This window comes from Mytilus galloprovincialis, chromosome 4 (genome assembly GCF_965363235.1).
Source record: "Mytilus galloprovincialis chromosome 4, xbMytGall1.hap1.1, whole genome shotgun sequence".
In the NCBI taxonomy this organism is placed as follows: domain Eukaryota; kingdom Metazoa; phylum Mollusca; class Bivalvia; order Mytilida; family Mytilidae; genus Mytilus; species Mytilus galloprovincialis.
The window spans coordinates 30369598-30386058 of record NC_134841.1 but is presented as its reverse complement, the minus strand read 5'-3'; the positions used below and the strand labels follow the sequence as shown (position 1 = coordinate 30386058).

General features: G+C 32.5%; 1 protein-coding gene across 2 annotated transcripts; it reads right to left on the bottom strand.

Moving 5' to 3' along the window:
• Positions 1-383: 383 nt before the first annotated feature.
• On the bottom strand, positions 384-15126 carry LOC143071847 (myelin expression factor 2-like). 2 transcript variants are annotated; one of them, XR_012976984.1, is made up of 15 exons: positions 14955-15126; positions 13201-13403; positions 12659-12719; positions 8355-8448; positions 7911-8087; positions 7399-7552; positions 6811-6906; positions 6509-6589; positions 5528-6111; positions 5090-5141; positions 4468-4566; positions 3843-3911; positions 1586-1683; positions 1100-1171; positions 384-620 (listed from the first exon to the last, which is right to left on the bottom strand). XR_012976984.1 is itself a non-coding variant. In XM_076246457.1 (12 exons), the coding sequence occupies exons 1-12, from the start codon at positions 15032-15034 to the stop codon at positions 3853-3855; spliced, it is 1740 nt and encodes a 579-aa protein (XP_076102572.1). In that variant the 5' UTR covers positions 15035-15125; the 3' UTR covers positions 3493-3852. The 2 variants fall into 2 exon arrangements, 1 of the variants encoding a protein (XP_076102572.1); XM_076246457.1 differs by lacking the exons at positions 384-620; positions 1100-1171; positions 1586-1683 and having other exon boundaries at positions 3493-3911; positions 14955-15125.
• Between the last annotated feature and the right edge of the window lie 1335 nt (positions 15127-16461).

Sequence of the window (16461 nt, the reverse complement as noted above, 5' to 3'; positions counted from 1 at the left end):
AAATGCACTATTTACAGTTTTATAAAATTTGGCCCACATAATCTCCATGCAAAATGAAACAAAATGTCATTTAAAAAAAAAGGGGGGGTCCATGCACTCGTTTTCAAATTAAATCAGTTTGAAGGATAAAAATCAGTCGAAAAATGCATCTTTTCCAAATTTGTCACAGTTTGAAGTCGCGAAAATAACATTTTATGTTAGCAACAGCATTACCTCCCCTGTAACTGTATCGTATGCCCTTAATAAATATTCTGTCTTTCTTCAAAAATCACAATCAAAAATGCACTCATGAATTTTACAGTATTTTAAATTCTCATGACAGCATGTATTTCAAAATTTGGTGGTAAAGATTTTTTGAAAAAAGGTAACAGTAACAAGAATCACAGGTTTTACAATATTTATTATTGCATTTAGAAATAAAAAAATGTTGCAAGATGTCAATGAAATGAATATAGCCGATAGTTGTACAGTACAGTTCCCAATATAAACAAACTTGACGGATTTTTGTAGTACAACAAGGAATCCAACATTCATATAAAACCAACACAAGTCTACAGGAGATACTATATCAATACATCTTGTGTTCAGTTATCATTTGCTGTTGGATCTGCATATATATCCTGAAATGATAAAAAAATATTTCACTTCAGTATACCACTCATTCACAAATTATAAGTTTACAAAGAAATGTGTCCTTTTATCAATGGTCTCAAATTTTCATGATTTGTTGAAAAGTCACAGGTCTGTTGTTTATCTAATAAAGGATTTCACAACTTACACATATAAATTAAAGGAAAATATTTATTTGTTAGGACCTGAATTTATTCTCTTCTATCAGTTCATAGGAGATGTGATTTATATCATGAACTACAGTATTTTTTCCACTCTATATTAGCAACGTGACAGTACCACTTGTGGCACAGAAACAGTTTAAACCTGATTTTTGGTTGGATTTGTATCACTCAATCTTTATTATTAGTGTTTTATTTCGTGAATTCAGCATTGTTTTTGATCTTTGACCATGGTGTAATCTTTCCTTCTTGAACATATAGATTGAGATTTCTCTTTTGTATCTCTCCTTTTTAGCAAGCAAACATACTTTTAAGTTTGGTTTTTTCTCTAACTTCTCCATTGACAATCTGCCAATCGCTTTATCTCTTACTTCCATATCCTGTAATGACAAACATGAATGATTAATTTGCAAAATAATCAATAATCAATAATTAATAATGTTACTTAGCAAATAATAATTATGAATACAACAATTTTCATTGAATCATTGTCAGTATAATACTGTGCACATAAGTTGAAATTTACTTTTAACAATAAATAATATGGTTTTTGGTTGATTTGTACACCGGAAAGCAACAATTAGTCATGTGATTAGTTTGGCAAATCATACAACATTTCTAAATTGTTGATTCTTTTCCATCAGATATTAAAGCTCCAGATTCAACCGTATTCAGAACACATACCATGTAAAAATAGGATTTTTGTCATGCTGGTTTTAAATTTCAAACCCTCATGTCACAAAGCTGAAAAATGAGTTTAGTCCTGTGTATCAAAATCTAGTTGATATAAATACCTGTCTATTATTTCTGGCAATGTGCAGAATGTGACATCTTGCATGGATGCATCACTGTGTCAATTTCCTTTGAAGTTCAAAAGGAGGTGAAAAGGAACCTAAAATTAAGGTATAAAATGCTTTAAATCTGAACAATACATTATCAAATATAAACAATTTCTTTGCTTTTTCAAAATTGTTTCAAAGAAAATTTGTCAGTTATACTTTGACATCATTTAATTGAGAAATCAATAAAATATTGAAATTAACTTTTGATGTATTATAGTTTTTCATTTTTTCTTATCAAACATTTACAATTTAACTGAGCATAATTTTCTCTAGGATTGACCAACTATAATTTCCGGTCATGAAAATCTCTGCTCAAAACTTTTTTCCAATAATATTTCACCGATTTTCTAACACATGCAAAATTGACTGTGTGAAACAGATTATAAACTATAAAACCCTCCGACTTCGTGTCCCTAGCATACAGTTTTCTAGACACACAAACATTTATGAATATAAAACAGCAATATTTACCTTGAACCAGCAATAAAATAGGAAAATATAAAACATTACCAAACCTTCTGTATATCATTCCAAAGGGAGAATGAACAAGTAGATCCATCTATGGAGACCATCTTTCCACGACACAAAGGATAGATACTTCTGAGTAAACAATGTACAACTTCTTCAACTTTCAAATCCCATTCCCAATCCCCTAATCCATAAACCCAACCCCAATATTCAACCCAGAATCTCTCTCCTCAGACAATCTTCTAGCTACAGAAATACTGAGCAAACAGCAAAAAAGTATAAATCTGTCAAAATGTAAAGACACAACATCAAAATACTCATCAAATTCATTACAATCACCGAATATATTTATACAAGAATCCACTCAGTACAAAATTGTATAATATCTAAAATTATTTAAAACCATAATAATCAGTACATCTATAATTGTGAGACTTATTTGGTAATCACATTTTAAGAACAAACTTCCAATTTTCCATAGATTTAAAAACCTATCTGGAATAAATTAGATATGGATTTTTATATAATTCCAACAAAATCAGATCTAAATCAGCTATGGAAACTTATGAGCCATCAGTCTTTGGATATTCTATTTGAATCAACCATGGAAACTTCAACGCCATCTGAATTTAGTATTCTATTTTTAGTTCAGTTTTACAGCAATCTCTTTCAACATATAATGCAAGTCCTGAAGATAATAATTACATCTGATCATCATGTACCAATTCTTGGAATACTTTAGCAAAGTGAATCCTGGCAGAAAGTACCTAATCCACAAGCAGTTCATCAAGTACTTTACTTTTCAAAATGCCTTTACTGCCTTAACATAAGTCTATCATACAGAAAAAAATCAGCAGGAACCTGGCCTGCCAACATCCGCATTTGTTCCGATCAGAAAGTGTTTTCTTATCAAATCAATCACTAGATATTATTTTTCTATTCATTTGAATTTGTTATGCTTGCATTTGACTTCAATCTAAGATCAATTCCAAAGCTGATGATTTTTAAAGCAAATACAAATCAATTCTACCTGTCCTGCGACAAAATCAAATCCTGAAACTGCTAAGAACAAGACATATAGTATCATTCCATAATTAAACAGTCATGACAAATTAATACAAATTTCAACAAGAATAACTTCACATCAGACTTATAAAAAGAAAACATTTGGAGGAAATACTAAATGATAAATTTGACAATGAAAGTAACTTCCAAGTTTTCTAAGGACTTGTATTTATTGATCTGATTGCTAACCACATCAAATAGAAGAATTTCGAGGCAAAACCAATTAGAATTTATAATTTAAGCTACCCACTAATACCCAAAAGTAAAAAAAAAAACTAGAATTCTTGTTGAAATAAGTTGAGTTGTAACCAAGTAAAAATATGAACCATAGGAAATGAATTTTATTCTTCAGCATGGTGGACACCAAAACAACATGATTACATACATATGAAATGATTCCATTAACAATGGCACAATTGCACAAAAATTATGACAATGAAATTAAAAATGTTTCAACAACCATGGTTGCCCTCTTCGACAACCACTCATAGCTAAAAATACAAATTCTATCAATACATATAAATGTGTAAAGATCCACAAAGTCATTAATCAACTTTACAAGTCAACTAAAGGGCCCACAATACATGACCACTATTTTCCAAGATAGGGCTCGACAACGAATGAAAACAATTGGTCCAAATGAAAGTTCCATATAAAATTGTTAATATCCTCGTACCGTCATTATTTTAACGGTACAGTTTGACATCGACCTCTCTGCCATCAATCCTGGTCCTATTCATCATAGCTGTCAATGGTTAAGGTCTAGCGGCATATCCATTGTATAATATTAATAAATCACTTGGAATTAAAAAAAAATCTTTATCGTTTAAACCTTAAAAATTGATATTCTATAGTAATCTCCACCAGACAAAAATGACTTGTGTCTACTACAAAATCAGCAGAAAGTCTACATTTGTTTTGTTCCTGATGTAAACAAGTTATAAAACATGTCAGTAATTGTAGAGCTGCATACAAATGACCATTGACAAAATTTTCCAATTCTGTTCATTTCTCTTATTTGTATATAAATTTAAAGAAAATCAGCAACAGACTATATATACTTAACAAAATATTACTACAAATTTCTGTTGTCAGAGCCATTTTAGAAGTTCAGATTTAAACAATAGATTTAGAAACTAGATTTCAAAATTTTTTTGTTTACTATTTAGAATTCTATGTATTATAACTTTTGTAAATAATTTTTACTTTATAAAACAAATTCATTAGCTTTTCTTTAACTTTTTAAACTCAAGGCACCACTGTTTGTTAAGAAAAGACAACTACAAACAAACAAAGGATACAGATAGCATTCTGTGCATCATCAGCAGAACCAAATCTGACAAGTCCCCAGCCTTGTGACTTTCCATTCTCCATCTTGATTTCAGCAAATTTTACATCAGCTACAATAAATTATACTTACAATTTAAAAGGTTAACTCAATACTAACAAAATATGTTTAGAATGGTAATCAGTAGTATTACCGTAGGTGAAGTCATATTCAAGAGCTTCACAAATTAAGACATATATATACCAAGGGTACCTTTCATAAAAAAACAAATCATTTTTTTGTCTTGTTACAAAAGCTAGAACAGTAGATAAATCTTGTCTCACATATTCTAAGGGTTAAAGAAGAGTTGCAAATAAATATTAAGCAAAAAATGTTCAAAAGATGGCTGGCTTGCTTTTTACTTTCCACAGTAATAAAGTCATCAGTAAATCAAACACATTGTCTCATTGCCACTCTTACCACGTCTTCTTATATCTACATATTGGTTAATATCTTGTCTATAATCCATCTTGTCAATTTACTTTAACAGGGGAGAGGGAACTTGAATAGCACTTTCCTTTTAGTAAAACATTTTATTTTAAGGATATATGTTTTGATTTTATATGATTAATGTACATGTGCATTGACAAACTCACCAACAGATCTGAATTTTTCTTTCAAATCTTGCCATGTAACTTTCCATGGTAGCTGAAAGGGACATAAAATTTCAACATTAAACTTGTCATCTTTTTTTGAATTATTATTTAATGTTGTATGTCAAGTAGCTAATACTTCATTCGTTGTAAATTTTATATAAATTCACCCCTATGTTAAAAAGTTGTTAATGTGCTAACAAACAATATTAGTCTACAGTTACTAGTCACACTACCAATTCATGTTATAACAACCAAGCAAATTAGCAAATATGAACAATTTTTTTTTCTTTAAATAATTATTCCAGTAATATCGAATTATATTATTAATAATCAAAATCAGAATCAAGTAAACTCTGAGACTAGTACCCTTATAAAATGTATTGTTTAAAACCTTATCAATCAGTGTATAAGGTAAATGAAAGAAGTTGAAGTACTTACATTTTTTACAACAACTGTACAATTGTCTGGGCGTGTGCTTCTATTACCACCACCATCTCTATCTCTGTCACCACCACTCCTGCCACTACTGGTGGAGTAGGATTGTGTTCCACTACGACCGGATCCTCCACCATATCCTGAGGAACCTCCCATAGATCCACCTAAGTCAGTGATTCCTGTGCTATAAGCACTCATAGAACTGCCACTATTCATGCCAGATCCCATTCCTCTCATACCATCACCCATGCCACCAGACATGCTACTACCATATCCTGATGAGTTATAGTTAGAGTTGCCTCCCATACTGCCATAGTCTGACATTCCACTGGACATGTTGCCCATTCCCATACCAGAGCTGCCCATACTCATTCCCATTCCACTGCTGCCATAGTTGCCTGATCCCATGTTACCCATGCCCATGCTGCTGCCCCCTCCCATACCGCTGCCCATATTAGACATGCCCATGTTGCCCATCCCCATACCACTGTCCATTCCCATGTTGCCCATACCTCCACCCATACTACTGCTGCCCATATTACCCATACCCCCACCCATTCCTCCTCCCATACCCATGCCACCACTTCCTGCAAAAAAGGAAAATAAACACAATGATTTGACACATGTGGACAATATATTTTTCGTATTTAACATATATTTCTTTTTACCAAAGCTGAATTAGTTTGCATTTCAATATTGGATAGAGGGATTTATATGCAAATAATTGACACATTTTTTTATATCTATCATGTCTATCACAGAGATACAAATGAAGAAATAAGATACACAAAACTTCTAAAAGACAAAACTGTGAACTACATGCAAATATATAAAGGACTTCTGTGGATCAAATGTATTTTATATTTGTAACAAAAAACAATAAATATACTTTCTAGAAAGCTCCCTACATTTATAGATAGAATTCCTTTTTTTGAATATCTTATTCAGTAAAAGGACCTCATTTTCCAGAACATTTCTACTAACCTGAAAATCCCATATTTGTATTTTGGTTCTGTAAGGGTGTACCACCTGGTCCCAATCCAGCACCAATTCCTTTCAGGCCACCTATAAATAAATTTAACTTGATGTAGGAAATATACAAGGGTTTCCTTCTCATCAGATTGAATTTTAATAGATGTAAACAAAATAAAACTTTTAAAAAAAATCAGTAACTTTCTTTTGCATTGTTTCAACGAAGTTATTTCTAAAATGTTATTTAGTGTTTAATATACATTAGCAATAGAACCTTTTTAAGTATACATGAAGTTATAAAAGTGAAATCTTACTTGGTAGTGGCATGGATGAAGATTTATCTGCAGCTCCCATGGCATCCATCTTGACTCTCATTGATCTGTCATACAGACTTTGTCCATTAAACATGGCTGTATATAGGTTAAGGTCAATTTTTATGTTCTAAATTATGCTGTTACTTTTCTCAATTGGATTATTTCATATTTTCCATGTTGGGGCCTTTTCTAGTTGATTACAATATTGGGTTTTCTCATTGCTGAAGGCTGTATGGTTGCCTATCATTCCTTATATTCACTACATTTGAACTTTGGTATATAGTTGTCTCATTTTGTCATTTAACATGTTTAAAGGCATTTATTCTTCATAGAAGTAAATTGACAACTTCATTCAAGAAGATGTAAATATGCTAATCATTTTTCACTATTTTATAATTCTCTGTCTGTTTATGATCTGTAATGGTTTTCATGATAATAAATTTACCCTTGTCTTCTATTTTAGCCATAATGTCCAAATGGAATGATTGGCCCAGTGATGCTTATAGCTCTCCTAGTCCAAGAGAGCGACCTATTAATTTTTCACTATATAAATGGATTTTATGCCTAGCGTTATGTATAAAAGGATACAAACAGCCTGAACTGCTTCAAATGGAGTTTCAAAAGTTACTGTTCCCATCCCTCTGCTCTTTCCATCTTTGTCTTCTTTTATTTCAGCTCTTGTTACATTTCCAGCAAGTCTGAATACATCCTTCAATTTTTTCCAAGTTATTTTATAATCCAGCTGAAAATACAAACATTGCTGTTTACTAACAGTATGCATTTAAGATTTAATTCAATTGACTTGGTCAAGGCTTGCAGTTTCATGAAAAGACCTCGGGAATTAAAAAATATCTTAAGGAAAAGGCAAGGATATCTGTATAACAACTCCTAAGAGCTCGTGAATCTTTAGAAATGTCTTATATTTAACAAAATTAATTTAATCTAAATACAAATGAGATATCATCCTAAATAAAGTTGCCATATCGCTTTTAGTATTCAAGAAAGGACCTATCCATGATTATTGTCATGCAACAGCTATAAAGGCAAAGTTTGTCTTAAAGAGAAGTGTCAATCCCCTTGGACATATTAAAAATACGTACATTTGACACAAACACTTGGTTAGTAACTGGTCCATCAATCCCCAATTGAGATAACACTTGAGGTGATACTCCTCCTCCACCCATATTTCCTATCATTCCTCCTCCCATGCCACCTCCAGAAGGCCCACTTCCCATTACGCCACGTCCTCCAATTATGTTACGGTCACTTTCTCTCTCCTGTGAAAAACAAATAAATAAAGTTATAATGTGTTTTTAGTGAATATACAGTTTATTGAGTATAAATTTGTTAAATTTAAATGATCATATGACTTTAAAATTAGAAATTTACTTGTAAATTTCTTTAAAATTTGAAAACAGCTTCAGAGATAATGATTTTTTGAGCTTTCATTGCACAATTGTATACTTTATAAATTAAACTTTTGGGCCATCAGCACATGATGATACCCACACTAAACAATATAAACAGTTGCTGTTCATACAAACCTCTCTCACAACTATGTTCCGGTCTTTAATTTTATATCTGTGCATGTTTTCTATTGCTTTTCTAGCTGTGTCTTTGTCTTTAAATTCAATAACCCTAGAAAAAAATTAACAACCTTTATACAATATATAGATGCAATATCTAAACATACTTTTCATCATTCAATCAATTAGGTCAGAAGTTTTAAAACAAAAACAACAAGAGGCTCTCAAGAGCCTGAATCGCTCACCTTAATTCTTTTGGTTAAATCTCTCATCAATGATTATTTTGGCTTTTCAATTTATTTAAATGTTTTTTGGATCGTCCTATTTTCTTCAAAAGCCAAAAAAAATAATTATTTTCTCCTATGTTCTATTTTAGCCATAGGAGCTATGTTTCTTGACATACAAGGAAATAAAATATAAATTTATACTAGATACTCTGAAACTCATTTAGCCTAAGTTTGGCTGAAATTGATACAGCAGTTTCAAAGGAGAAGATTTTTTAAAGTAAGTCAACATGATGAACAAATTGTGAAAAAAGTCTTTAAAGGGCAATAACTCCTTAAGGGGTCAATTGACAATTTTGGTCAAATTGACTTAATTGAAGATCTTACTTTGCTGAACATTATTGCTGTTTACAGTTTATTTCTATCTATAATTATATTCAAGATAATAAACAAAAACAGCAAAATTTCCTTAAAATTATCAATTCAAGGGCAGCAACCCAACAACGGGGTGTCTGATTTATCTGAAAATTTCAGGGCAGATAGATCTTGACCTGATAAACAATATTACCCATCGTCAGATTTGCTCTAAATGCTTTGGTTTTTGAGTTATAAGTCAAAAACTGCATTTGACCCCTATGTTCTATTTTTAGCAATGGCGACCATGTTTGTTGATAGATCATAACTTCGGATACAATTTACAAACTAGATACCCTAAGGAACATTCAATTAAAGTTTGGAAGTATTTGGCCCAGTAGTTTCAGAGGAGAAGATTTTTGTAAAAGATTACTAAGATTTACGAAAAATGGTTAAAAATTGACTATAAAGGGCAATAACTCCTAAAGGGGTCAACTGACCATTTCCGTCATGTTGACTTATTTGTAAATCTTACTTTGCTGAACATTATTCCTGTTTACAGTTTATCTCTATCTATAATAATATTCAAGATAATAACCAAAAACAGCAAAATTTCCTTAAAATTATCAATTCAGGGGCAGCAACCCAACAACAGGTTGTCTGATTCATCTGAAAATTTCAGGGCAGATAGATCTTGACCTGATAAACAATATGATCCCATGTCAGATTTGCTCTAAATGCTTTGGTTTTTGAGTTATAAGCCAAAAACTGCATTTGACCCCTATGTTCTATTTTTAGCAATGGCGACCATGTTTGTTGATAGATCATAACTTCGGATACAATTTACAAACTAGATACCCTAAGGAACATTCAATTAAAGTTTGGAAGTATTTGGCCCAGTAGTTTCAGAGGAGAAGATTTTTGTAAAAGATTACTAAGATTTACGAAAAATGGTTAAAAATTGACTATAAAGGGCAATAACTCCTAAAGGGGTCAACTGACCATTTCCGTCATGTTGACTTATTTGTAAATCTTACTTTGCTGAACATTATTGCTGTTTACAGTTTATCTCTATCTATAATAATATTCAAGATAATAACCAAAAACAGCAAAATTTCTTTAAAATTACCAATTCAGGGGCAGTAACCCAACAACGGGTTGTCTGATTCATCTGAAAATTTCAGGGCAGATAGATCTTGACATGATAAACAATATTAACCCTGTCAGATTTGCTCTAAATGCTTTGGTTTTTGAGTTATAAGCCAAAAACTGCATTTGACCCCTATGTTCTATTTTTAGCAATGGTGACCATGTTTGTTGATAGATCAAAACTTCGGATACAATTTATAAATTAGATACCCTAAGGAACATTCAGTTAAAGTTTGAAAGTATTTGGCCCAGTAGTTTCAGAGGAGAAGATTCTTGAAATAGTTTACGACGACAGACGACGACGGACGCCAAATGATGGCATAAGCTCACTTGTCCCTTCGGGACAGGTGAGCTAAAAAGGGGGTAGACCTAATAATGATTCTGGACAAGTTTGTTGAAATTTGACCAAAAATGTGTCAGAGAAGATTGTTGTAACGGACTACAATGTATGCAAAATGATTTTATGATATAAGAGTATAAACATGAAGCAGGGGACAGCAGTCTACTGTCTCCTCACAGCACTAACCAGATGCTCCGCAGGGCGTAGCTTTATACGACCGCAGAGGTTGAACCCTGAACGGTTAGGGCAAGTATGGACACAACATTCAAGCTGGATTCAGCTCTAAATTTGGATTGTGATTAAATAGTTGACACAGCATAGGTTTCTGACACAGAATGAATGTGTTCTAATGAACTTAAAATTTTTGTTTCTCTTAGAGCAATTCACTATGCTGTTGAATATTAATCCTCTCAAAAAAATGTTTGAAGAAATTTTCTTTTTTATTTATGAAATTTCAAATGAGAAAAATTGAACCCAATTTTTTTAATCACATCCCCCTTTCCCTTATTCCAAAACTAATCTCAATTAAAATTTCTAATGGAGTTTGCAACAATAACTACTCATTTAAATACATCATAAAATATTAAGATGTAAAAAAACTGCTTGTTATCACTGAATGGTAAAGATTATTTTAATTTATCAGTTGGTAGTAAAAAGTGAATATACATTGTATATTGTATATAACAAAGATTTAAGTTGATTCTGGACAAAGAAAGATAACTCCAATTAAAAAAAAATCTTGCTATTGCACAATATTTTGCAATTAGATATTTCTTGCTTACTATTCTGGACAAAGAAAGATAACTCTAATTAAAAAAAATTTGATATTTCACAATATTGTGCAATTAGATATTTCTTGCCATTGCGCAATACTGTGCAATTGAAAAGACTTGCTATTGCACAATACTTAATATAATAATTTTAGATCCTGATTTGGACCAACTTGAAAACTGGGCCCATAATAAAAAATCTAAGTACATTTTTGGATTCAGCATATCAAAGAACTTCAAGATTTCAATTTTTGTTAAAATCAGACTAAGTTTAATTTTGGACCCTTTGGACTTTAGTGTAGACCAATTTGAAAACAGGACCAAAAATGAAGAATCTACATACACAGTTAGATTTGGTATATCAAAGAACCCCATTTATTCAATTTTTGATGAAATCAAACAAAGTTTAATTTTGGACCCCGATTTGGACCAACTTGAAAACTGGGCCAATAATCAAGAATCTAAGTACATTTTTAGATTCAGCATATCAAAGAACCTAACTGATTCATTTTTTGTCAAAATCAAACTAAGTTTAATTTTGGACCCTTTGGACCTTAATGTAGACCAATTTGAAAACGGGACCAAAAGTTAAGAATCTATATACACAGTCATATATATTGACAGTTAGATTCAGCATATCAAAGAACCCCAATTATTCAATTTTGATGAAATCAAACAAAAGTTTAATTTTGGACCCTTTGGGCCCCTTATTATGTTGGGACCAAAACTCCCAAAATCAAACCCAACCTTTCTTTTATGGTCATAAACCTTGTGTTTAAATTTCATAGATTTCTATTTACTTATACTAACGTTATGGTGCGAAAACCAAGAAAAATGCTTATTTGGGTCCCTTTTTGGCCCCTAATTCCTAAACTGTTGGGACCTAAACTCCCAAAATCAATACCAACCTTCCTTTTGTAGTCATTAACATTGTGTTTAAATTTCATTGATTTCTATTTACTTAAACTAATGTTATTGTGCGAAAACCAAGAATAATGCTTATTTGGGCCCTTTTTTGGCCCCTAATTCCTAAACTGTTGAAACCAAAACTCCCAAAATCAATCCCAACCGTTCTTTTGTGGTCATAAACCTTGTGTCAAAATTTCATAGATTTCTATTAACTTAAACTAAAGTTATAGTGCGAAAACCAAGAAAATGCTTATTTGGGCCCTTTTTGGCCCCTAATTCCTAAAATGTTGGGACCAAAACTCCCAAAATCAATACCAACCTTCCTTTTGTGGTCATAAACCTTGTGTTAAAATTTCATAGATTTCCATTCACTTTTACTAAAGTTAGAGTGCGAAAACTAAAAGTATTCGGACGCCGGACGACGCCGACGACGACGACGCCGACGCCAACGTGATAGCAATATACGACGAAAATTTTTTCAAAATTTGCGGTCGTATAAAAACTAAACTCTGTAAAAAATAAATAAATTATCCAATATAAAAAGTTATGAGTGAAAGGAATCTAACTGTATCTTACCCTTGGCCTTTAGATTTCCCTTGACCATTTTCAAATAATTCCACATAAGTAACATCTCCAACTGTAAATATAAAAAAATATATATATAAATTTAATTCCTTAATGGAATACCAGTTATGTGTTATAGCTAAATGGTTTCATATCAGAACACTTAAGATTATTATTGTTTTCTCTCTATAAAGTAATAGAGAGCATGTCCTGGCATATCAAAAGGGGTTTTAGGAGTTTTGCTCTATCTACTACATGTATGATAATCATTAAATATGAATTAACAGACTAATTTTGTGGTTCTTCTTAATCTTCTATGGTTTAACTATTATCTTTACATAGTAGAAATGGCTGTATTCATATATATATAGCAGCAGATTGAAAGGTTATTATATTAGCAATAACAAGTATTATTTTGTATTATGGTATCTGGTATTGAGCACCTGAGATCAGTCAGTCTCTTTTTGAAGGTGGTGTCTTGCTAAAGTTTTAAGTTTCTAAATTATATGACTATTGACTAACACTATATATTACAAGTAAGCTATAAAACTCACCTTCTTTCCTAAAAATGTCTTTAATATCTTGCCACTTCATTTCATATGGAATATTACTGATTATAATTCTTTTAGAGATCAAATTAATTCTTCTGGCTCTGTCACGATGTCTTTCGTTCCGTCCAGGTGATCTAGAATTTGACCTACTTCCATTACTTCTGGATCTTCTCACTGGTGACCTTGATCTTGATCTCGACACTGATCTGTAATATTCAAGGATTAGATGAGACTATGAAACAAGATCATGATTGAGTTCTTATACATGTGTATAGTGCTGTCAATAATATACTTATGATATCATAAATAAGACTGGTTTGAACATTTGCTTGGGTGGCTTGAATTTTAATTTTATCTAGACCAATATCACTGAACAAGTTTCTCATACTTTTTACAGAAATACATGAAAACTTCAAAATGCATTCTGATATATAATTTTTTGGCTAAAAGAAATTAGATTTTCTGGTTGTATGGCCGAAAAGGCAAATTAATAGGTCGGTAGAACAATATTGTTTGAACAAATTTCTTCAATCAAAACTCATCATGAAGTTCTTGAAACCATTGTTCAGACCATAACATTACCGGCGAAATGACAATTAAAGTTCCAACAGAAATTTTAAAATTGCTTCAACTCTCCAGGTTTAAATCCCAGAGGAGAAAAGCATTTTTTTAAGGAAAATCATGCTCTCCTGTTATTTTTGTTGCCCAACTAAAAAATACAAAACAATTATAGTCGCCGTCACGTAAAATTGGCACCATGTTTTCCGTCAAAAAAAAATTAAACATCAGCCGCGTTTACTCAAGATAATGTTTTTCATTTAGCGGAAGTAAAATCCTGTCCAAATATCCACTACTGTCCTACCTTTTATTGTGTTTGCACTGTATAATCCTGACCTTCACATTTTTCAAGATTATTTACATTGTATAACCGCCATCTTTGTTTCTATGAGGGTCCCTTATTCCATAACATTCGTTACTCTCCGGTAATATCATTGTCATTGATGATACAATTTCTCGCGCTTGTTACGTAAAGATGACGAAAAGCTCTAAGAGACATTAGAAAATGGAGAGCATGTGGAACTCCACGGCAACACTTTCGGATTCCACCATACAAAATAATTTGGATTATGTGAAGGTCAGGATTATACAGTGCAAACACATTAAAAGGTAGGACAGTAGTTGATTTTTTGAATGATATTTGATTCCGCTAATTGAAAAACATGATCTTTAGTAAACGCAGTAGATATTTAAGAACATTTTGACAAAAAACATGGTGCCAATTTTATGTGACGGCCACTATAGAGAGATTTCTAGTTAAGGGCCCTGCCTGACACGGGAAAGTCAAACTGTTCCGTGAGGAAGTCTAGCGGGACACTGGAAATTACAAAAAATTGAGAATTGCTTAGGAAAATAGTGTAAGGGGGGTATGGGAATCTGAAAAAAAACAGTAAGTGGGATCTGAATCCCCCAATGAGACCCCCTTGAAACTTAACTGAATTATGTTGCAGTGCACTTGAACCGGCTACGGTTGAATTAGTTTAATTTGAAGAGGCAAAAAGGTGCATAATTAATTTCATTCTTTTAATGGACGACCCAAACTTGACGTCTTTATTTTGGGGAAGGTAGAAACAGGAGTATATCAATGAAAAAGGTGCAGGAATCGGCCTCACCACTCTAACAAATTATGTCCATGGCCGGCATGGGCACAACGCGACCAAATATAATCAAATTGTACTGGCGGAATAGACGATGCAAACCTCTGTTCTTGCTCTTGATCTTGTTCTTGCTGTGTATTATCATTTGGCGATTGGGATCCGTCGTTTTCGTTTTCATACATCTTGCAGCTTTCTTTATGTTTTGTTGCAAATTTTTAAAACGGGAAATATTTCTTCGAATGGCGTCAGTCACGTGGGATGTCCGATTTTACCAATTGTCGAACGAAACGAATTTAAAGGAGTCGGACAAATGCTTTTCAATATTTGACACGAACTGTTGCATGCAATCATACAAAACGAATTTTTAACACTAAATTAAACTTATAAAAATTTAGCAATCTAAAATTTTGGGAGAATTTACATGTCAAATGTTTCAATCAAGTATAGAAGAATCATAGAAGCACAAGTATTTACAGCAACAACAAAAAAACAACAGTATAATGGATAGTCATGCAAGAGGCGACCAGTAAACCGATCAATTACAAAGACAACAAATACGCCAGGAAAACTTGTAACAAAGACAAATTATAAAAATCATAGGAAGAAAGGTCTACTGTGCTGGATTTCACGGCTCAGGAAGACTCATCAAAACAGCTTTGCCACAGAGAAAACAACATGGCCGATTTCCTGTGATTTATGTAAGGTATACCAAACACATCCAATTATTGATCAGACTGTTGTTTAAAAAGATAAAACAGATGTCAAGGTCGATCTACTATAACATCCAAAACTATATGTCAAGGTCGATCTACCAAACACACCCACTTTATATTGACCAGAATGTTGATGATACAACAGATGTCAAGCCCAAGGTCGATCTACCAAACATATTCACTGATTGACCAGACTGTTGATAAAACACATGTAAAGGCAGATCTACCGAACACATCCACTCATTGATCAGACTCTTGATAAAACAGATGTTAAGGCCATGATCTATCAAACACATCCATATTGACCAGAATGTTGATAAAACAGATGCCAAGGTTGATCTACCGAACACATCCACTTATTGACCAGACCCTTGCTAAAACAGATGTTATGGTAGATCTACCAAACACATCCACTTATTCATCAGACCCTTAATAAAACAGATTCCTTGAAGGCCGATCTACCAAACATCCACTCATTGACCAGACTGTTGATAAAACAGATGTCAAGGTCGATCTACCAAACAGCCACTCATTGACCAGACTATTGATAAAACAGATGTCAAGGTCGATCTACCAAACATACACTTATTGACCTGACTGTTGATAAAACAGATGTCAAGGTCGATCTACTGAACACATCTACTTATTGACCAGGCTGTTGATAAAACAGATGTCAAGGTAGATCTACCAAACACATCCACTTATTCACCAGACCCTTGATAAAACAGATTCCAAGGCGATCTACCAAACATCCACTCATTGACCAGTCTCTTGATAAACACCAGACCCTTGATAAAACAGATTCCAAGGCGATCTACCAAACATCCACTCATTGACCAGTCTCTTGATAAAACAGATGTCAAGGTCTTACTTATAATATTGACCAGACTGTTGAT

What these genes read in the sequence shown, in the direction of transcription:
- LOC143071847 (XM_076246457.1), bottom strand. Translation starts at nt 15,034, where the DNA reads ATGTATGAAAACGAAAACGACGGATCCCAATCGCCAAATGATAATACA. An exon ending in ACCAAGTGTTTGTGTCAAAT is followed by an intron (nt 7,553 to 7,910) that starts GTACGTATTTTT and finishes TTGTATTTTCAG; the next exon opens with CTGGATTATAAAATAACTTG. An exon ending in TACAAATATGGGATTTTCAG is followed by an intron (nt 6,112 to 6,508) that starts GTTAGTAGAAAT and finishes CCTTTTTTGCAG; the next exon opens with GAAGTGGTGGCATGGGTATG.